Source organism: Rhincodon typus, chromosome 21, assembly GCF_021869965.1.
Source record: "Rhincodon typus isolate 14 chromosome 21, sRhiTyp1.1, whole genome shotgun sequence".
NCBI lineage: Eukaryota > Metazoa > Chordata > Chondrichthyes > Orectolobiformes > Rhincodontidae > Rhincodon > Rhincodon typus.
The window spans coordinates 6,500,550-6,524,120 of NC_063352.1; the positions used below are offsets into that span (position 1 = coordinate 6,500,550).

The 23,571-nt window shown below is 41.3% G+C and overlaps 2 protein-coding genes across 3 annotated transcripts in view; one reads left to right on the top strand and one right to left on the bottom strand.

Annotated features, from left to right (window-relative positions):
• The window catches only part of jpt2 (Jupiter microtubule associated homolog 2), a 17,733-nt gene extending 3,875 nt beyond the window's left edge, over positions 1 to 13,858 (top strand). The window contains exons 2-5 of the mRNA XM_048609469.1: positions 7,414 to 7,556; positions 9,283 to 9,425; positions 10,717 to 10,759; positions 10,918 to 13,858. Coding sequence (XP_048465426.1) covers positions 7,414 to 7,556; positions 9,283 to 9,425; positions 10,717 to 10,759; positions 10,918 to 11,072 — 484 coding nt within the window. The 3' untranslated portion in view covers positions 11,073 to 13,858. The remainder of the gene's footprint in view (positions 1 to 7,413; positions 7,557 to 9,282; positions 9,426 to 10,716; positions 10,760 to 10,917) is intronic.
• The window catches only part of mfsd1l (major facilitator superfamily domain containing 1-like), a 28,414-nt gene continuing 18,545 nt past the window's right edge, over positions 13,703 to 23,571 (bottom strand). For both annotated transcript variants that reach the window (XM_048609468.1, XM_020534022.2), the window contains exons 9-13: positions 21,375 to 21,486; positions 18,130 to 18,267; positions 16,297 to 16,436; positions 15,560 to 15,671; positions 13,703 to 14,615 (exon numbers count right to left, since the gene is read on the bottom strand). In XM_048609468.1, the coding sequence (XP_048465425.1) occupies positions 14,499 to 14,615; positions 15,560 to 15,671; positions 16,297 to 16,436; positions 18,130 to 18,267; positions 21,375 to 21,486 (619 nt within the window). In that variant the 3' untranslated portion in view covers positions 13,703 to 14,498. The remainder of the gene's footprint in view (positions 14,616 to 15,559; positions 15,672 to 16,296; positions 16,437 to 18,129; positions 18,268 to 21,374; positions 21,487 to 23,571) is intronic.

The following is a 23,571-nucleotide window of genomic DNA, read 5'->3' on the forward strand; positions in this document are numbered from 1 at the left end:
AGATTTTCAAGGTTCAGATAGTCTACGCCAGCCCTTCAAGTAAACAAAGTTGATTTCTGCATTGCAACTTAAATTTCTCAGTAATGCAAGCTTGCTCGTGGGTTTAGATGCCAAGCATTTCACTGATAAACTTGGTTATTTACTGTACATTTTTTTTGATGTTTTTGACTCTTTTCTGTAGCATAATTGGCCACCTAATGTGCAAAAATCCCTTATCAAAACCACATAGGAGCAATGGAAACTGATGTCATGTAATTATTCCAGTTTTATACAAAGCATCAGGGGTCAAGTTACCAATAGATTTACAAAATCAGTAATACCAAACTGCCTCAGGGATTAAAGAATCATCTGTTATACAGAGCTGGGTTTTGGCTCTCTTGTGTGGTAACCTGAAAAGTAGAAAGGATCAATATCCATCTTGACAAATACGAAGTGAAACTGAATATTTGCGAATGTGGAACTATTCTGACCGTCTGCTCAGTAGTATGACTGGGTAAGTGCTATTAATAGTTCTATCATGTGTTGTGAAGTTGGGTAGAGTATTGGTGGATTGGAAGGCAAAACGTTAGAATATTTATTTGTAAAATAAGGGGGTAAACTGTGCATGGCCCCCTTTTTTTTTTTATTAAAAACGTTTTTTTTTTCTAGGCTTGCAGATTAAGAAGCAGCAGCTGCACAGTTCTTGAATTGAAACATTTGTATCCAAGGGGTATACTGTTAGCAGTTTTACCGAGACAACAAGTTTTGAATTTAGCCAATTAATTTAAACTAGGCCCTAATTACCAAAAAAAAAGATTTGGATCTGATGGTTTTAACACCCTAGGGCTGATCTTGTAGGAAGAATTCTATCTGCTCTCAGGAGAAAAAAAACCATCATCTAATTAAAGGTACAGTGGCAGTCTTAGCTAATATTCCGGACACCAGAATCTGGAGAAAGGCGTTCCTGGCGGAGGATCAGTGGTGACGGCTTTGCGTATTCTAGAAGACGCATCCTGGCTGTAATTTTTGAGGGATTAAGTTTTAATCTATTTTTGTTATTGTATTTATCGGAACAGTATGCCATTAGAATTTTGTTTTATTCGGGAATAGTTAGTAGTTAAGTGGGAATTGTTCAGTTTGTTAGTAGTTCCGGTAATTTATCTAACTCTAACACTGAACAAATAAATTTGTTTCTTGTTGAGTATAGAGTGAGCATCAGTAGTTTCATTTCATTTAACCTCCCTTTTATAACAGGCTGAGGATGTGAGAGAGAGGTGGTACCATTTTTCACACTTAAACACATTGAGGTGAGCTTCTCTGGGTGTTTCGGTTTTAGTTATCAGAGAGGTGTGGGTTGATCTTTGTTTCATAACGTGATACTCCTTTTTCCATTTTATTTCCAATTACTTCATAGGGGAACCAATTTCTCCATGTTCTGATCGAAAAGGTGATTGGTTTTTATTTGTTTTCATGATTGGGGTGCTGCTAGCAAAGCTGCTTGTGCATTTCTAATTGCTCTGAAAGATGATGAACTGCCATCTTGAACCAATGCAGTCCATCTGGTACAATTTTACCTAATGATGTCTTTGGGAGTTCAAGGGTTTTGGTCCAGTCAGTAAATTAATGATGTGACTTGAAGGGGGAACTGTCTTCGTACACCTGCTGGATGGTAAGTATTTCTAGGTTTTGCGAAGCACTGTTGAAAGTGCATTGAGTCACTCTGAGGCATGTTATATATACTGTAGATCATGCCATGTCAGTGCTAGGATGGGTGGGAATTGGGAGAATTAGATGGGGTGCCAGTCCAGTAGGCTGTGTTGTCCACTATATTGTGTTCAGTTTCTTCAGGTGTTTTTAAAGCTGTGCTACTAGATAGTTAGAGGGTATTCCATGGCACTCCTGATCTGTGCCTTGAAGATGGTGGGCAGATCTTGAGGAATTGGGAGCAGAGTTACTTGCTGCAGAACTTGTGGTTCCTCTCCTGCTTTGTAGCCCCAGTGTTTATATGGCTGGTCCTGTTCAGTTTCTGGTCAATGGTAATCCCCACAGTATTAACGGGGTTTCAGTGATGGTAATGCCGTTCCATATCATGGAGCTATGGTTGGATTCTCTCCTGTTTGGAAATGCCCATTGTCTGCCATCTGTGAAACTTATTAACCACAGGTCTTGCAGTATATGGATATTGAACAGTTTTGAATGGTACTGAACACTGTATCCACTTCTGACCTTTTATGATGGGGGAATGTCATTGAAGCAGCTGAAGGTTAGCAAGGTGCACAGCTGGTTCTGAAGCACTGGTCTTTACAGCCATTTTTGAAAGTGCCTATAGATTTTGCAAGATAGTGCTTCCAACTGTTTCTTCTTCATATTGAGTGAATTAAATTGACTAAAGATTGGCATTTGTGTTGCTGGCGTCCTTTAGTTGAAATGCAAGTACTTCAGATATGTCTTATGCAGTAGTGGTGACCATTGCACCAGTTGAGGAATGGACAAGGCTCCACAAATTTCCCCAATCGTTTAGATGTCCTCCACAATTTGTGATAAACTTGCAGGGTTTTGATTTGATATGCTTTGATTTGAGGAACTGCTTGGTCCGGACGGTTGCCTGCTGCTAGTCTGGTAACCTGAGCTGGGTTACTTTATTTTAAGCATCTTTGTATGTTTTAATAGGTCTTCTCTTATTTTTCTGAATTGGTACAAGCTCAATCCCTTCAGTCCCAGAATTCAACCTAGTGAATCTTCCTTAGACCACCTCCAATGCTAGTATAGCTTTCCTTGGATAAAGGACCAAAGCTGTTCACAGTATTCCAGGTGTGGCCTGGCAAATGCCTTGTATGGTTTTAGTAAGACCTTTATTCTTAAATCAATGTCACCTGCTTTTTGTTTTCAGATCTCTAGCATCAGCAGTTCTTTGTTTTATCTCCCTATTTTTAATACCCTGTTCCTTTTGAAAGAACAGCCAACAGTCCATTTGTCATCTCTTGCCTGCTGAACTTGGATTCTAGCTTTTGAGTTTTCTGCGGTCTTTCCCCATTTAAAGAATCAGCTGTTCTGTTCTTCCTATCGAAGTGCATAGTCTTGCATTTTCCCACACTTTGCTCCATCTGTCACATTTTTACCCACTTGTCCATATTACTGTTTCCCTTTTGTAGGTTGTCATCCTTGCTATTTACCTTCCCACATAATGTTGTCATGTGAACTGGCGATTTAGTATATTCACTTATGTCATCTGAATCAGTGTCACATTTTGTAAATAGTTGTGGTGCCAGCATTTGGTCCCTGTGGCACTGCACTAATTACAGGTTGCCATTTCTGAGAATTATCCCAACTCCTCTATTAATTAGTCAATCCTCTATCCCTGTTAAAATACTAAACCTGAAGCCATGGACTCTTATTTTAAGTAACCTTGTGTAATATTTTGGATAAACACCCGGAGAGAAAAATTAATGATGTTATTTGGAAACTTGCGTACTAAAGCGGAAGAACAAAATACACGTTTTCTTGGATAACAAGGTGTAGAGCTGGCTGAACTCGGCAGGCCAAGCAGCATCAGAGGAGCAAGAAAGCTGATGTTTTGGGCCTAGACCCTTCTTCAGAAATGGGGGAGGGGAAGGGGATTCTGAAATAAATAGGGAGAGGGGGGAGGCGGATAGAAGATGGATAAAGGAGAAGATAGGTGGAGAGGAGACAGACAGGTCAAAGAGGTGGGGGTGGAACCAGTAAAGGTGAGTGTAGGTGGGGTGTTAGGGAGGGGATAGGTCAGCCCAGGGAGGACGGACAGGTCAAGGGGGTGGGATGAGGCTAGTAGGTAGGAGATGGGGGTGGGGCTTGAGGTGGGAGGAGGGGATAGGTGGAAGGAAGGACAGGTTAGGACAAGCTGGGCTGGTTTTGGGATGTGGTCGGGGGAGGGGAGATTTTGAAGCTTGTGAAGTCCACATTGATACCATTGGGTTGCAGGGTTCCCAAGCAAAATATGAGTTGCTGTTCCTGCAACCTTCGGATGGCATCATTGTGGCACTGCAGGAGGCCCAGGATGGACATGTCGTCTGAGGAATGGGAGGGGGAATTGAAATGGTTCGTGACTGGGAGGTGCAGTTGTTCAGTGCGAACCGAGCGTAGGTGTTTCACAAAGCGGTCCCCAAGCCTCCGCTTGGTTTCCCCGATGTAGAGGAGGCCACATCTGGAACAGCGGATACAGTATACCACATTTTCTCCCCCTTGGTCCAGCAACTCCCCACCTACGTCCGTGACACCACCCACGCCCTCCACCTCCTCCAACTTCCGATTCCCTGGTCTCCAACACCTCACCTTTACCATGGACGTCCAGTCCCTTATACACCTGCATTCCCCGTGCAGATGGCCTAAAGGCTCTCCGCTTCTTCCTGTCCTGCAGGCCCGACCAGTCCCCCTCCAGTGATGCCCTCATCCGCTTAGCTGAACCCGTCCTCACCCTTAACAACTTCTCTTTCAATTCCTCCCACTTCCTACAGACAAAGGGGGTGGCCATGGGTACCCGCATGGGCCCAAGCTATGCCTGCCTCTTTGTAGGTTACGTGGAACAATCCCTCTTCCGTAGCTACACTGGCCCTAAACCCCACCTCTTCCTCCGTTACATCGATGACTGTATCCGCGCCACCTCGTGCTCCCACGAGGAGCTCGAACAGTTTATCCACTTCAACACCTTCCACCCCAACCTTAAGTTCACCTGGACCATCTCTGATACCTCTCTCTCCTTCCTGGACCTCTGTTTCCATCTCTAACAACCACCTGGAAACCGATATTCATTTCAAGCCCACAGCTACTTAGAATACACTTCCTGCCACCCACCTTCCTGCAAAAATGCCATCCCCCTATTCCCAATTCCTTCGCCTCTGCTCCCAGCATGAGGCATTCCACTCCCGAACATCTCCTCCTTTTGTTTTTCAAGGAACGCAACCCCCCACCAGTGATTGAGAACGCCCTCGACCATGTTTCCCGCAACTCATTCCTCACACCCCCTCCCCACAGTAACAACCAAAACAGAATCCCCCTCGTACTCACGTACCACCCGACCAACCTCCGGATCCAACGCATCATCCTCTGACACTTCCGCCATCTGCAATCCAACCCCACCACCAAAGACATTTTTCCCTCCCTACCCTTATCTGCTTTCCAGAGGGACAACTCTCTCCGTGACTCCCTTGTCCACTCCACACCCGGCACTTCTCCCTGCAACCGCAGGAAGTGCTACACCTCACCCCCATCCCAGCCCCCAGGAAGACCTTCCACATCAAGCAGATGTTCACCTGCACATCTGCTAATGTGGTATACTGTATCCGCTGTCCCAGATGTGGCCTCCTCTGCATCAGGGAAACCAAGCAGAGGCTTGGGGACCGCTTTGCGGAACACCTATGCTCGGTTCCCAGTTGTGAACCATTTCAACTCCCCCTCCCATTCCTCAGATAACATGTCCATCCTGGGCCTCCTGCAGTGCCATAACGATGCCACCTGAAGGTTGCAGGAACAGCACCTCATATTTCGCTTGGCAACCCTGCAGCCCAAAGGTATCAATGTGGACTTCACAAGCTTCAAAATCTCCCCCTCACCCAACCACATCCCAAAACCAGCCCAGCTTGTCCCCACCTCCCTAACCTGGCCTTCCTCCCACCTCAAGCCCCACCCCCATTTCCTACCTACTAGCCTCATCCCACCCCCTTGACCTGTCCATCCTCCCTGGGCTGACCTATCCCCTCCCTAACTCCCCACCTTTACTGGTTCCACCCCTGCCTCTTTGACCTGTTTGTCTCCTCTCCACCTATCTTCTCCTTTTATCCATCTTCTATTCGCCTCCCCCTCTCTCCCTATTTATTTCAGAATCCCCTTCCCTGAAGAAGGGTCTAGGCCCGAAACGTCAGCTTTCCTGCTCCTCTGCTGCCTGGCCTGCTGTGTTCACCCAGCTCTACACCTTGTTATCTCGGATTCTCCAGCATCTGCAGTTCCTACTATCTCTTATTTTTTATATTTGTACGTTTGCGAAGGGGGAAGACAAACTCCAACTGTAGTACTGGGGTGTCTGTGCGTTACGTGCATTTCAATGGTTAAACCGCAGCTCCACGAATTAGAAGACTGGATGGGTGGAAATAAATTGTTGCCTAGTAGGAGGAATTAAGTGTCACAAAGTCCGAACTATCCAGAAGATAAAGCAGTGACGAAAACAGAAGTTGCTGGAAAAGCTCAGCAAGTCTGGCAGCATTGGTGAAGAAAACAAAATCGGAGTTAACGTTTCGGGTCCAGTCACCCTTCCCCCTTGAGTTCTGAGGAAGGGTCACCGGACCTGAAACGTTAACTGATTTCTTTTTTTTTCACAGAATACTGCCAGACCTGCTGAGCTTTTCACCAAACTTTTTTTTTTTTTTTTTTTTTTGTTTGTTCCTGATTTACAGCATCTGCAGTTCGTCTGCTTTTTTTTCTAAGATAAAGCAGTGACATAGGTTCACCAACTGAACGAGAACTTTAAATGGAGACAATTCCAACCCTACAGGTGAGGGTGGAAGTGTTTCTGGTATTTGTATTAAGACAGTTTCAAATAGTTCTTGCTAAATGTGAAATAGCAGTAATTTCACAAAAGGGAGGAGAAAAGCGAACAAGTTTGAAAAGTTCATTGGCAACCTCTTTGGGCTGTCGTCAGTGACCACCAAAGTAAACAAATAGCAAAAATAAAACTTGTGATCTGTCATGTCAGGTGTCACTCGAGGGTTCAGAAAAGATTTACAAGGATATTGCCAGGATTGGAGGGCTTGAGTTATAAGGAAAAGCTGGATAGGCATGATTTTTTTTTCACTGGGGTGTTGGAGGAGGAGGGTTGATTTTATAAGAGGCTTGAAATCTATGCCCTTCATGATAAGTTGAATAACAAAGGTCTTTTTCCTAGGGTAGGGGAGCTCAAAACAAGAGGGTATGTTTTTAAGATGAGAGGAGAAAGATTTAAAAGGGACCCGAGAGGCATTAGAATGTAGAATGAACTGCCAGAGAAAGTGGTGAATGCAGGTTCTGTTACAGTATTTAAAAGACATTTGGGTGGGTACGTGAATAGGAAAGGTTAGAGAGATATGGGCCAAATACAGGCAAGTGAGACTAGTTTGGAGAAACTTGGTCAGCATGGACAAGTTGGACAGAAAGGACTGTTTTTCTGATCTGACTGTATGATCTAACTTGTCTAGTATTGTCATCAACTGGGATCTTAAGTATTTTACTGATACTAAGTTTACCTTAAACTCTGTTTCAAACGTTGCATGCTGCAGTAACATTATACTAAACTATAATAACTGGTATCTACCACTGGCATTTATATCAGTGACTGAGCTCTGAACATGACGTATTTTACTGGGAAGAATAGAGAAGAAATCACTAAAATGGGATACCTAATAAATCTTTGATTTTCTTTGTCCTTAATAGCCGTGTACTCAAACCACCCGGTGGTGGTTCCAGTAACATATTTGGTGCCCCTGATGTTTCATCCAATAAACCTCATAAGATGGCATCCAACATTTTTGGGCCTCCTGAAGAAACTTCATTGCCAAAGAGATCTAATCCTCCAGGTAAGGAAAACTAATAATAAAAACTGGGCTGGGAATACCCTACAGATCAGACGGTGGGTGGGGAGGGAAAGTTAACATTTCAGGACATGCCCATTCTTTCGGAGGCTGAAACTTCAAATTTTTCTCCAGACTCTCTCTGACCTGCAAAATATTTTTAAATTCATATTTCCAGCACTTGCAAAATTTTGCTGAAATCATTGTTCCAAAGTTCTGAACCAATCGCCAGCTTCAAGTCTGATCTATCAGTAACTTCTTCAGACATTCTCTTGAAACTAAACTGAACGAAATATCTTCATGGGTGATCATTTGTGATATTTGATCTACAAGTCTTATAAATGTGTATGGCATTAGTATGTAGATATCTGTGGGATGCTACATGATAACAATCAGATCTAGAAGCCATAATCTGATTCAGGGTCAACCACTTAAAATGGCTGAGGAAGAATTTCTTCTAAGGGTTGTGAATCTGGAATTCTTTATTGCAGAGAGCTGGTAAGCTTGGATTGTTAAATGTAATTGAGGATTAAATGGGTCAATCTCTAATTGGTAAGAGAATCAAAGTATATGGGGAAAATACAGAAAGGTGAGAGTTGAGGATTTTCAGGTCAGTCATGATCTCATTGGCAGAGTAGACTGCGTTCTGAGGAAGGGTCACCGGACCCAAAACGTTAACTCTTTTTTTCCTTCGCAGATGCTGCCAGACCTGCTGAGCTTTCCCACCAACATTCTTTTTTTGTTGGATAGACTCTAGGCCAAATGGCCTACTTTTACATCTTGTGGTAAATAGCATCTGGATTTGGTTCTTGCACAAAATTGGGATATGATCTTAGGGATGCATCTAAACCAAATTGTATAATGCAGTATCCCAGAGATAGCTACATACTGATGCCATATATATTTATAGGACCTGTACATTAAATATCAGCAGTGGTCATCAATGAAAGTATTTGATTCCCTTTAGATCTAAGAGAACTTCTGAGATGTTACTGTGAGATCAGACTTGAAGCTGGCAGTTGGTTCTAGGATATTGTCTGTCCCAGTGATTTCAGCACAATTCTGCAAGTGTCGGAAATAAGTATTTCCAGTGTTTGTCTTTTTAAATTCATAAATTCACTGAGAATCAGTGAAGAGAAAATTTTAAAGTTTTCGGCTCATGAAAGGTGGGCATGTCCTGAAATGTTAACTTTCTCTCCCCACCCACTGTCTGACTTGCAACAAATTCCCAACACTGCTTTAATTATGGCAAGCTTTCATGACCTGTAGGATAATCAAAATGTTACTGTGTATTGCTGAGAGGGCTGTAGATGCAAGTAAACTAAAATAGATATCAAACCAGTGTCAATTGGAAATATTTTTCCTCCATTCTACTTCTGTTTACTTGTACTTGTATGACAAGTGCAACTTGGTTGCTAACGCTCCAAAACTAAATTTCCTCCTGTACACTCTGGATTGTTTTTATTTGGCACTGCAGCAGTTTAAATTATATGGTACTTTGTTAGTTCCTCTACCCCACCCAATTCCCTTTCTAAAATGTACAGGGAGTAATCCCAGCACAGAGGCAGGCAGTTTGGCCTATTCCCATAATTTGATAAATTTATAAAACTTTTTTGTTTGTTTTGTGACTGATTTCAGGTAGTGTTCAAAATCCTTTTTTTAAATGAAGCATATGTGTCATATTAAACTAAACTGCAATTTATTTGCCTTTCTGACAAACCTCTTTATTTAGGTGGAAAAAGCAGTGGGATTTTCAGTGAATCAGAGTCTGTTTCTTCACAAACATGTGCTGTTTCAGCTTGTAAAAAGGACAGTGACATATTTGGGGAACCAGTTGCTGCAGCTATAGGTCGTGTCCATCCAAACAAACCAAAGGTAAAGTTAGAAGTGTGCTTATTCATTTGAGTTGTTGTAAGATCTGATATTAACTCAATTTAACTGTTTGGGTGAGTTTCAAAATATGTACCCAACAGATTTAAGCACAGCTTCCCTGCTGTTATCAGACTTGAGCAGACGTTTCCAATATTAGAGTACCTTCTTTACCTTCTCTATAGCTGTAACGCTTTTTGTGTTCTGTTCTATTATCCTGATATATCTTGTGTAAGGTATGATTTGTCTGGTTAGCATGCAAAACAATACTTTCCACTATTGTGGTACATGTGACAATAATAAATAAAACCAAATTTATTTTAAATTAAAATTGTGGTTAGCTTGTATCCTTTTAAATTAACATCAGATGTTATAAAGAGATTTAAGTTTTTGTGTTAATGAAATGTGTACTGGGCAGCTGAAAAGAGATCATCTTCGTGTATCTCGATCACTGAATTTTCGTGCATTAAGTGCAGTCACTTCTGGGATATAATACTTCTAGAGAGGAAAACATTTGTTTAGTGGCTTGACAGTCAAGTAATGTTTATAATCTAATATAACAGTCTATCACTGCCACTGTCTTTAACCCAGATAAATTATATCCATGATCACTGTCTTGAAACTTCATTGCATGTTAATCAAACAGTTAAGTATCTATGGAACAATCATTATGCAATGTGGGTGTTGCTGGCTATGCTACCATATGTTACACTTAATATTGACAGAGGCCCTTTTTTATTTTAGGGAGTGCAGTATTACTTCTGCAGACATACACAGGTTATCATGGAAACTTACTCCAAGATAAGTCTTTTAAAGTGTGTATTGTTGGCTAGGCTAGCAAGTCAACCATATTCCTATAGGCCTAAAGTCATTTGTAGGCCAGACCACACAACAATGGCAGATTTCCTTCTCTAAAGGACACTAGTGAACCAGATGGGTTTTCATGATAATGGACAGTGATTACATGGTTACTATTAGGCTTATTTTTATGTTCCCAGTTTTTATTAAATTCAAATTTCCCCGTATATCATGTTGGATTCAAACTCGTATCCCCAGAACGTTAGCCTGGGGTTGTGTGTTCGTAGTCTAGTGAATTTGCCACTTTGCTACCCCTCCCCAGCTGACACTAGATTTTTACTGATCAATTCTATCCGGAATTGTTGGAATCCTTTCTTTGAACTAGATTAAATTAGTGTCTGCATAACAATATATATCCAAAAAATTCTAGTAAGTGATTTTGTTACATAATCTGATCTATTAGCTGTGTAGAAACTAACTTTTTTTTTCCTCCAAACAGGATGCAAACATATTCTCCTGTGATGCAGATGAAGAGTTGAAAGGTGAGATGCAATCACAAAGCGTATTGTTACAATTGGTCTGTTATATGCATAAAAGTTTTAAATCCAAGTATAAAACCACCACTGCTTCATTTGAATGTAAATGTTCTGCAGCTTTTGGAAGGGTTGATACTAATGATGTTAAATCTTTTTTTTTCTAGCTGAAGAGCATGAAGAACAACGTGATACGAAAGATCAGGAAAAACCAAAGGAGCCTACAGTGGACGATCATGAACCTCATCTAGGTCCACGTCCACGATCCCATAACAAGGTTACCCAACCACCTGGTGGCAAATCAACCCTCTCTTTGTTCTGAGAAGGTTCTTAACTGTTTGACTGCAGTTAACTTCTGCATGGAACAGCTGGTTAACTTGAATGTTATTTTTGTCCTTTTTCTTTTTACACTGAAGGTTTATCTGCAAAGGACTGTTTTATTTTCGATGCAGTTGTTCATTTCAGCAAGGATTTGCTGGCCCAAAATGCTGAAATGTTCTAGAGATTAAACAGTTGATAAAATAAAAATTGCATTGTAAAATAAAATAGGCACATCACTTTTGGGTATAGGATATCATCTGTATACTTGTTTGTGTCCTCTGCTGTTTTGATCATGTTTGGCTCAATTAGGTGTTTAAGCCATTGCCTCCAAATGTTTTCCCACTGCATCTTGGATGCTTAAATTGCCTTAACCCTAGGCAGAGCTAAGTGCAGTGGGGTGCAAGCTTTTTAGGCTGCAGAGCTTTGAAGCATACACCCAGTGAAAAACAGTAGGTGCTATCAGTCTCTAGTGATGTCCAATTAGGCCACCGTGCTCCAACACTTGGAGCCCTGTAGTTGTTGGCACTCTGTTGGAGTTCCATGGCAGCAGTTCCATTTGGGAAGCCCTGGTATCTCTTAAAAGATCTGCATTCTTCCTGTGGAATGCACTAGACCATCCATAATATTTTGGTGTATTTTGAGCACCTGTGAAAAATGACTTGACTAGCATCTGTGTTATAGATTTAAAAACATTTAGATATAATGGAATAACATTGATCAGAATCGTGTTCAATCATGTAATTTGTCTTAATTGAAGAATGTAAAGCTGTAAAATCTGCGACATAGTCAAGATCCCTTGACATGATTGTAACATGCATATTATGAACAATTCCAAATCCTCAGGTGTCTTAGTTTTGACCTGCTACAAGTGAGTATGCAATATTGAATAATGTTAACATTACACATGGACTCAGATTATTTAATTTAGAAATATTTATTTTGCTAAAACATTTAGACAAATGTTTCCTTATGGTTGGTCAAAAGTCTACCTTTTTTTACTTTTTAAACTGGCTTCTGATTTTAGTTATAAATCAAAGGAAACCTTCCCAACAGGTTTCCATTTGAAGGGTTTTCCTTTGAAGAGTTAACTCCCAGTTTTGGGCCTTTCCAGGGCAAACTTTAAGATTTAATTGCAAGTTTTAATTCTGCTGATATATTTATAACTAGACTGACCATAGGACAGTAATGACAACACATTAGCAAGGATTTGCTATTGTACTGAAAGACTGTTCTATTTGATCCTCTTAGTACACTTCCTATATGCAGTTTTTGATAGTGCAATGTTTTTTAGAAAATTTACTGGTCCTTTTTTGTTTCTGTACTCCCAGTATACATTCTACCAAATACCATGAATTCTAGCTTTTCAAGGTACTCTACTCTGTGCCCTTTGCTTTTTATACATTAGTTCAAGGGATGTACTGGAAATTGGGACATACTAATTATTGCCAATGAGGAAATGCCTTCTGTGCCTTTATGCAGCCATCTTGTGTGGATGCAGATAACTGGATGGCAGTGGCCAAAAATAAAATTTACCTCCTATTTTGTGAATCAATGAAACAAAGTGCAGTTTTCTAAGTGTACTTTCACTATTTTTCATCTTGGTATAAACTCAGTGCTGGAAAAACAGTAGGTTTGGCTCATTTTTGTGGAGTGGCTTGATGTTAAGTCCAAAATGACTCTGGCTCAGCACTTCTTCATTTGACTTTAGCATTATGTATGTTTTTCTTGCTTTTGCAAATTTCTTCCAATTTAGATGGGAAAGGTGTTCCAGAGAACAGTAGTGATTTCTGTAAACAGCAGACTGGATGGTATAGTGCACTTTTTGCCCGCACCCTGACCCTGCTTTTCTTTAAAACTGTTTGTTTGGATAAGAAAGATTAGATTAGCAGTGGGTGAAAAGGTGTACATATTGAATGGATGAGTGAATCCATGAAGGATGGCTAGAACAGCAAGATTTTCATTAGATCTAAGTCCATAAATGCTGCTCTCTTCTCCCAAGATCTGAGTTAGTGCCTGGCTCACATGAATTAGTATATTGCCACTTATCCATCTATTACAGTGAGCATTGTTTTGGTATTAATTTTGTGGACTATTCAGTGGGGAGCGAGTTAATAGTTGTAGGCAGCATATGGGAAAAGAACAGGTGGAATTTATTCTACACTCTATTGTAGCAGCTACTATAGTTATTCAAATGAAGTGGGGATAACCTCAAGCTCACTGGCTGTAGGCAAATTAAACTGCTCTGCCATCATCGTGAATTTCTTGATCTATACTATTAATCAGCACTAAGTTAGCTAAACATATTGCTGAGCTGACTATTCTTAAATACAAGGTACCTTTTATAAACTTGCTGTTTGAAAATGGAGCTATATCAGCAGATCACTGACAAATGTTGATTTACAGTTTTAAAAAAAAAAAACCCTTGCAATAACAATTAAAACAATTATGTTCAAATGGAACAGAGGTGAGTGGGGTGACTTATGAGGACTATAGTTTAGATACGAACAAACTCCCAGAATCAGCTAGAAATGAGATTACGTTTACGTGTGCTCTATGAAGGAACAGATTATTTTAAAAATTACTAGTGGCTTTTGCCATACGAAGAGAAAGAAATCTATTGCCAGCCAACAATGAGGGAGAACTTCAAGCCAATAATTTTAATGTGCAGGTAACAAAGCTGTACAGTACTTGACTTGCAACTGAACATACAGCTGCAGTGCTTATGAGGAGGATTTCCATTTTGAGGGTTCAGAAGTTGATGATTGCTTGAATAAACAGTCACATAGGCATGTTTCTTAGTATTTCATTAAAACTTGATGCCAATAAAAGTACAAACATGCATATGATATCATACAGGCCAGACACCTACAGAAACTGTAAACCATGAACAAATATAATTCTATTCCAGTAACTTACACAAACTATTCTCTTGAGGTCCCTTTTTAAAAGTCTGATTTTAATAGGTCACAAGGTGTACCTTTAATAGATCAAATACTTGAGTAATCAGTTACAAGCACTTGTGCAAGCCTGAGGACATAATGTGCTACACAAAAGGAAAGCTGCTTCACTTGAAAGTTAAAATTTTTTCTTTCACAATCTTAGATGAAGGGAAAAAAAAAGAGCCCAACTACTAGTTTGATAGTTTAGCAGAAAACCAGTGCTTCACCTGCAGACTTCTATCCCCTTCACCTCCTGGTACCCCACTAACAGTTAGCTGTCTAATCACTTAAGACTAGAGGAAGTGAGAACACAGAAGCCAAAAAAGGTTTCTATGGAACACCAGGCATTATTAGGTTTAATAAATTCTCTGGGGAATGACAGTTGATCATAGGTGAATTTGTTTATATTTAAAAAAAAAAAGTTCACTGGCTATTCTGCTGGAGAATAGTTCACTTTCAATTTCTAATGAGGGGTAAGTTACTGTTCCTCAGTTAATTCTGTTCTCGCCACTGCTGTCTCTCAGCAAAGGGGAGGTTTCTGATGGTTCTGGAGTTTCCTGTTGTGCGGATTCTGAATGCTTAGTGGTCATATTCAGTGCACCACCCTGAGAACAGAAACCACAATGTCACAAGAGTCAATGGTTACTGTTTTTGTTTAAAAAAAGTCATTAGTGACTAGAGGTAATACATGCTTCAGAAATGGGAGGCAGAGGGGAAATTTAAAAAGCACATGTTTAATCTCTAAGAGACCCATTGCATCCTTTACAAAAAGTTACCCCATTCAGCCTATTGCACCCAAGCCAGACAATTATTCATCTCTTCTAATCCTCCTACCACTTGGCCTGTAACCCTGTATGTTCTGGTATTAATACTTAGAGTGTTCTTGCCTCTATAACTCTTTCAGGCAGTGAGTTGCAGGTACTCAACCCTCACCATGAGGGTTCTCCAATCTTATCTAAACCTTCTGCTTCTTACCTTAAATTAATGCCACCTGGTTATTGACCCATTACTAAAATATAAACATTCCTCCCCCTCTACCCTTGTCCGTGCCTGTCAGGTGTCCCCTTAGCCTTCTCTGCTTTAAGGGGAAAAACCTAGCTGCTGATTCAACAATGGGGAAACTAGAAAGAAAGGAAATAAGACTGCATGCATGAACTAACATTATTTCAATCCTCAGCAAGATGATTGGTCAGAATGCAACAGTCAGATGAAAAAATAAAAAAAGCTGTAGTTCAACCAGACCAGCTGCACCAAGGCAACACGTTCTTCCATTTCGCACAATCATACTCACATGTAAGTGATGCTGTCAACTGGTGCCCACTTATATGCAAGACAGACTGCCCACACTTATTTCACCAAAAAATTCCTTAGTTAATCAGCAGATTCCACCCAGGACTCAAAAGACAAAGACCAGCACCTAACTGCACTGCCCAGTTCAGAGCAGTAATGTGGTGAATGACTCCACTTATACACAAGTGACCCCAAGCAGCATGCCACGAGAAATAATACGCAGAACCATGTGAACTTTTCACTGCTGCCAATTCCTTACCTCCCATTTGTCCACTATGTTGAGGAAGATGGAAGCAATGACACAGCTGATGATATTTGCCAGTAAAAAGATCATTACTTGCTGCCAGTGCCACACTAGAATCTTCAGGTTCCTACATCAGGAACGACAGACTGTGTTGATAACAAGTTGTTGAACAACCCAACCCCCATCCCACTCCCTCCTGTCTGAGAAAATGAAATCTCCAGTCAGGATTCCTCAGGCAAAACAATCTGGAGTGTTTGGCTCTAATGTACACTGGATTTGAACAGGCACTGGTATGTTTAAAAAAAAACACACCCATAGAATAATGTTCCATTAAAGGAGCCAAGTAAGTTAGTGTGATTACATTCAGTGTGATATAATTTTTTTTAAAGAAAAAAAATCAGCAGGATTGGAGGCTTTTCTTCTGAGCTAATGTCATTACAACAGCAGAGAGTGTCATACCAAGGTTAAAGTGAAGTATGATATCTTTGTACCAGTCATATTATCACAGCATGTGACCTATGTGCTGTATACCACTGACTGAGACACAACGCAACACCTGTATATTGGGCCTATATAGATCAGTTTCATTTACACTGTAGTGTATGAGCAGTCATGTTCCATTAGTATGATGGAGGGAGATGAAAATGACTGGGGATAGGCTCAGAACAGTCAAAACTGGAAAGGAAGCAAAGGCACAGGATTCCAATGACAGGTTACAATATTTCATCGTATACAATAGAAAATACACTCACCTGGACTGGTTTCCAAGGAGCTGTCCAACTACTAAATGACAAAGACCAATACCGATCATTTGCACTGATGTTGCAAGCCCCAAAGCTATTCCTATATTTGCGTGAGGAACTACCAGGAAAACTGATGGCCATAAACTTGCCTGTGAATACAATAACTTGTATTTATATAGTGCATTTAATATAAAGCACCCAACCTGCTTCACAAGAGCATTAATACTATGACTGAGACCAGCTGTCAATTTCAGATTTATTCAGTGAATTTAAATTCTATGGGCTTTCCTGGTGGCATTTGAACCCATAACCCCAGTGTATTAGCCTCAGCATTATTATTCCAGTGACATTATCTCTGCACCACTAACATACACCATCCTTATACATTAAAAACAACAGCATTTTTAATTCAATCTCTGCATCCAGTTGTGTCATATGGGGGGGGGTGGAGATAAGTGAGCAGAATCCAACTTAAATAACTTAAAAACACCATACATGAGGAAATTTCCAGATACCATTTGCACAGATGCACAAAACTATTTTACAAAACAAAAATTTTAATCCAACCCCTTCAAAACATCAACATTGTAATCGCAGATCTTTGATTCTAAAGTAGAGCTAAATGGTTTTAATTTGGTCCTATGAAGGTGACTTTGTATTTTTCTAAGCATCAGAAGTTTTTTTTGCAGCGGATCAAGAAATCACAACACTTACATTAAATGACTAGACAAGCTACCAGGTAAGGCAACTGCTGAAGTGTTTACTATGTTGAACTTTCATGACCTACAGAAAGAAATGCTAGAGACAAGTTCAGTTCAGAAGAGCCATATCAGCAGATGTGTTATTTAATACTCTCAACGTAGTCCATGTCAGAGAAAGTCAGTGAGTTAGCCTGTGCCTGTGCCTGTGCATCTCAAGGACAGGCAGAGTGAATCACATTTGGTGAATGTGCAGCAAGTTGCTGAAAATGATATACTTGCAAACTCATTAGGCAAGTAAGAAATCAAAGTGTATTGATACGATTGGTTTGAGTGTCTGTAAAGGATATTGTTGGGAAAACAGTTGAATCTCTTTTTTTCTGCTTATGATAAAATATAAGAAACTTTGGAAAGATTTTATTTATATTTCCTTTTTTTGCATAATAAAAATGTGAGATTTTGTTGCAAGTACACTGGCAGCCTCTTGCTCAGTGACTGACCACCACAGTAATCTGCTTAGTCCATCACATCAAGTTTTATTCTGGGAATTGTCTAGTATTGCCATCAGCTGGGATCACAACATGTCACAAACACAACCTGGGATAGCCTCATCTTTCTCGAGATCACTTTGCCTTACTGTAACAAAATATTCTTTCCCCAAATAACACAAAAATTACAAGAGCAAAACAATACAGAAATCTTAAATCACTACATGGTGCTGGAAGCATTCAGCAGCTCAGACAGCATCTGTGGCAAATGAAACACAATTAATGTTTTAATTGATTTTCATCAGCACCTCCATGTGCCAATTCCTGCCAACCCCTGACCGTTAAACTTTAGGTCATGCCAGTTTTGTGCTTACCAGTCAGGAATGATAACTGCCTAAAAGGAGATGTTTTTAACAAGCAGTTAATTAAGCACTGTGTGCATGCTTTTCATGCTTGTAACCTCTTGAAACGAAAGAAATTCTACATTATTGGCATCCATTGCATGAACCATTTAAATTCCTTGAAAGCATAATTATTATTGTGTTTTTGAAGGCAAATTGCTTCATGGAACTCCATGTTTTAATGGAGGGGCTGTAAATGGAGAGCAAGGAAAGGCAACACAACATACACCAGACAAAAAAAAAAAAACAGCTTACAGCAGCAAATGAGTAGGTAATTCCCAACCATATCGTGGAAACGAGGGGAGGGACAAAGGTGAAAGCAAGGAGTGCAAAAACTGGGAGTGTCAGCACTGCAGAGATGAGGGCAATTATTGCCCTCAGACCAACATAATCCTGGAAGAAAAAAGACAACAGGACATTAGACAGATTTTAAAAAAGAAAGAGCCCTTCACATTGTCAAGACAAGTCTAGTTATTAGCAATGCCCAGGGTCAGATTGTATGACATGGCAACTGAACTAATCTTTTTGAATCTTAGTTTTTTTTTCTCAAACCTTTGTTTCCTTATTTTTAATTCCTGTAAGCACATGACCAGTTAGGAAATGGATTGCTGGAAACTGTCATTTGTTTCACCAGACCAGAGGGTTGCTCCCTCATTACAGAGGGGGCGGGGGGGGCTCGTCTGGTGATGGATAACCTGACCATGCCTCGGGCAAGGGACGGGGGAAAGAGGGATTGGTCACCTCAGCCAGTGTGGGAATTGAACCCACACTGTTAGTGACACTTCGCATCCCAAACCAGCTGTGCAAGGAACTGTTGGTTAGCTGAACTTCTCCTCTTGGCTAAGAGGTGTCATGGACTGCAGTGGTTCAAGAAGGCAGCTCACCACCACCACCTCCTCAAAAGGGCAACTTGGGATGGGCAATAAATGCTGGCACAAGTGATGCCCACATTTCACGATTGAACTTTTCTAAAAAAAAACTACCAGAACACTATAAACGCCGTTTCTGCGTTGTCACTGGATCAAAGTCCTTTAACTCCCTTTCTAACAGTGCTGGGGGTGTCCCTACACAAAGAACTGTAGCAATTAAGCAATGCATCTTTTCTAGGGCAATTAGCAATGGCCAATAAATACAAGCAGTGTCCATATCCCATGAATTATTTTTTTTAGAAAAAGGTGGAGACAAGGCAGTGTTCAATCTGCAAAGTATTGTGGAAAATGGAAGGCAAAAGACAGCCATTTTCAGCTTAAAAGTGCTAGCTTAAATAATGCGGATGTGGGTGATGACAAGGCTAAGGAAATGGTTGCAGAAGCCACTTTTGTGATTGAGATGGGGACCGGGGGAGGTGAGGGAAAGACAGGGACGAGACTGAGTGGGTTAGAGAATTTATTTCAAAAGGAGTGGTCAGAACAGGAATTAATTTGGGTAAAAAGACATGAAGAACTGAAATTTAAAAAATCTAGGTCCAAAATACTTGGAAAGATGTGCATCAACAAGACTGGTCCTGGTGTTTTATTAAAACTGACAAAAATTATTTAAGGGCAGAAAAAAGAGCGCCCTCCCTGGACAGCACTGTCAAATACAACGTAGAGAGTTTTTGATAAAACAGTGTGGAGCTGGATGAACACAGCAGGCCAGGTAGCATCAGAGGAGCAGGAAAGCTGACGTTTTGGGTTGGGACCCTTCTTCAGAAATGGGACCATTTCTGAGCCCATCTGAACCCATTTCTGAAGAAGGGTCCCGACTTGAAACATCAGCTTTCCTGCTCCTCTGATGCTGCCTGGCCTGCTGTGTTCCTCCAGCTCCACACTTCTCAGACTCCAACATCAGCAGTTTTTACTGTCTCTAGTGAATTTTTGTATGTTTTACATAGATCATTTAATTTCTTTTAATGTCAAGCACTGCACTGAGTAGTTACAATTTAATTGTGCGTTAAAAATAGACAAAGCTGAACGATTCACTCCAGCATCCATTAGGATAGTATGATGATCTTTGCATTGGGTTCAACAGCCCTCGTACAATGTACTCCAGGCTCAAGTCTGATATTTACACTCCACAACCATGCAACAATACAAATCACAAACATTTCCCAAATAATAAATCACAGATTACAAACGCAGAACACAGTACTGAGATCCAGGGTTAATGATATGCTGAGATTAAACAAAAAGAGTTAGTCTCATTAAGAGTCCAAGTCTGTCATTATCAGGGATGTTAGATCATTGCTCCACCCAAATGAATTTTGAAATTATATAATTTATTCCTAATTAACTATAATATATTTTCAATATTGTCAAAGGTAACATGCAAACATCACCAATCTGCCCTGTTTGAAGCCTTTGCTGTCATGATGTGTTATACTCTGCTTTCTCAAACCACCCTCACATCCACTGGGATCGCTTTGCAATATCCATCATCGAATTATCTAAAAGAGGAGAGGTTACAGAGCTCCAAGATGCAGAGAGATCTGGGTGTCCTAGTGCATGAATAGTATGCAGGTACAGCAAGTAATCAGGAAAGCTAATGGAATGTTATGTTTTATTGTGAGAGGAATTGAATGCAAGAGATGGGAGGCTACGCCTCAGTTATACAGGGCATTGGTGAGACCATATCTGGAGTACTGTGTGTAGTACTGAGCATTGTACTTTTAGAAGGATGTTAATGCATTGGAAGCAGTTCAGAGAATGCTTTTTAGACTAATACTTGGAACGAGTGGATTGCCTTATGAGGAAAGGCTTGACAGGCTGGGCCTGTATCCTCAGGAATTTAGAAGGGTCAGAGGTGACTGAACTGAAACATACAAGGTTCTGAGGAGACTTGACCAGGTGGATGTGGAAAGGATAGTTCCTCTTGTGGGAGAATCTAGAACAAGAGGTCGCTGTTTAATAATAAAGGGGTCACCCATTTAAAACAAGAAATGAGGAAACTTTTTTCTGAGGGATGCATTTGGAATTGCTTTCCTCAAAAGGCAGTGGACGCAGAATATTTTAATATTTTTAAGGCAGAGGTAGATCGATTTTTGATTATTGAGGGGATACAAGATTATCAGGGATATGCAGGGATGTAGAGTTGAGGTTAAAATCAGATCAACCATGATCTTATCGAAATGATACAGCACCTGCAACTGCATGTAAAAATTCATGCATGTAACTGCATGAATGGTTGAAATGAGCTGTGAGCGAAGTCTTTTTTTGAAGAGATTTTTAAACCTTCCGGTCACACGTCTTCTGCATCACACAACAGATAAATAATCAAAAATATTTTTAAGCGGGCAAATGGACCATTAATGGAGTGCAGTTCAGATTAAAACACTACTCAGAGATTGTTAATTTCACTCACATTTTGCTGAAGTGATATATTATATTAAAGCTCACTTTAAACTGTATCCTGAACTACTTCCATCTATAATCCGGGACAGTTAAACAACAACCAAGTTCACTCTCTCTCCAATCCAGTGATCACAAACTGGTGTGCAGTGTGGCAAACCAGATGGTACTCACAACAAGGATCCCAGCTATCGAAAATAGCAGCAGCGAAGAGTCATAGATAGCACCAGCAATATAGGAGGCTTCTTGCTGACTGTACCCAGAATATTTATCCTGAATAAACTTGCTGGAAAACAAACAAATGTCCTCCTCAAGTTTAGGTCAAAGCTATAGGACAACAGGCAATTTCAGTAAAATGCAGTAGATTTCCACATAAAAGCGAAATGCTGTGTGTACTGGAAATCTGAAACAAATACAGAATGCTGGAGAAACTTGATGTCTGGCAGCATCTGAGGTGACAGAAGTAGAGTTAATGTTTTGAGTTCAAGGACAGAAGTTTTCTAAAGAACAGTCATATTGGTCTTGCAACATTAACTGTTCTCTCTCCTCAGGTGCTGCCAGACTTGCTGAGTTTCTCCAGCACTGTGTTTACTTATTTAAAATGTAAACTGTGAAACTAATAGAGGTTCCAACAGGTTCTCAATTGGAAGTTCAGAACAGTAATGTAATGAAACTGGTTGCAAGTGCAGTGTTCCACAGACCAAAGCCCCATCCACGTACCAGCCACCGCAGAACCACGCTGTAGAATGTTTAAAATTAAATCTGCCAACACCACACTCTTTCAGCGCCTGTGGAACTTTCTGCCAATATTCACAAAGAAAAACTGGTCCATGCAACCAGAACTGGCTGGCATCGTCAAACCAAATGAGAGCCTACCCCAACTCTCGGCCCACAGCACATTTCATATGTCCAAACTCTGCTTTTATTTCCAGCTCATAGATCGTAGAATCCCTACAGTATGGGAGCAGGCTATTCAGCCCATCGAGTCCACACCAACCCTCTGAACAGCATCCCACCCAGACCCATCCCTTACCCTATACCTGCACTTCCCACCCTAGACACCATGGGCAATTTCAGCATGGCCAATCCATGGCCTGCACATGTTTGGACTGTGGGAGAAAACCTATGCAGACATGGGGAGAATGTGCAAACTCCAGACAGACAGTCGCCCGAGGGTCCCTGGCGCTGTGAGGTAGCAGTGCTAACCACTGAGCCACCACCCCAAACAAATTGATAGGTGTCGTCAGGAGCTGCTCCAAAGCCCTTTCCCATCTAGGCTGCTGCAGGGTCAATGCCGATGGAAGGAACAGTGTGCAGCCTGGAGACGTGATGGCAAGTCTCCAGGAAGGAGAGACTTTCTGCTTTCATTTCAGATCTGCAGGGAAAAAACGGAATGGCATTGAGGACAGGGGCCTCGCCCTAATCTCCCTCATCCCCAGGAGACATGCTGTGGTAGAGGAGAAACAGGAACAGGGCAATCAGTTAGATCATCAGCTGTGGTTGTACTAAATGGTGGAGTAGTCTCGAATGGCCCACTCCCATTCTCTGTTTCCTACTGTAGAAGGGGAGGTTCTTGGCCACGAGCTGGTAGACCAGACTGAGGGGCAGCTTCTTGGCAGGGCTGTGACAGATGGCGGTTGGCAATCAGTGTTAACTTCAGGTAAAGAGCACCAGCTTGAGCCACTCGTGTTGAAGGGAGAGCGACAGTCAGCCCAGGTCCCCACTGCTGTCACCTGAAAGTCGAGAAGGTGGAAATGGGCAGGAACGGTGTTTGGATGCAAAGGGAAGGTCGCAGGAACAGTCAGGGATCTGGTCAGACCACTTTTGGAATATTGCGAGCCATATCAAAAGGAAGGATGTGCGTCCTTGGAGGGGTTCCACATGAGGTTTAAAAGATCCTGGGGATGAGGACAGATTTGTTTGAAACTTACAGAATACCGGAGAGGCTGCATAGGGTGGATGTGTGCCAAGATAGAGGCAGCAGGGCTCTCGAGATAATCAGATGAGAAAGTGATAAGAGGAGAACAGAGAAAGAGACAACTAAGAGGGGGAGGGCAGATCTGGCAGAGATAGAGGGAGGAGGGAAAGGGTTTGGTGGGGCTGGACTGGCAGAGACAGCACCCGATGCAGTGGGGGTGGGGCGTTGGATGGGGTAACTGGCAGGTTGAGAGCAGTAGCCCCAGGCTGAACAATGACTCACTCTGAGCCCTGCCTTGATGTGACTTTTGCTGCGGCCAATTTGGACTGTGCCCCATTAGGGGACGACTCAGGGACAGCATTAAACCCAACTCCTCAGCTCAGCCCCAGACACCATCTCCATCCCCTTATCAATTGGGGCAGATTCTTTTTTGACTCTAGCTCTGTTACTTCA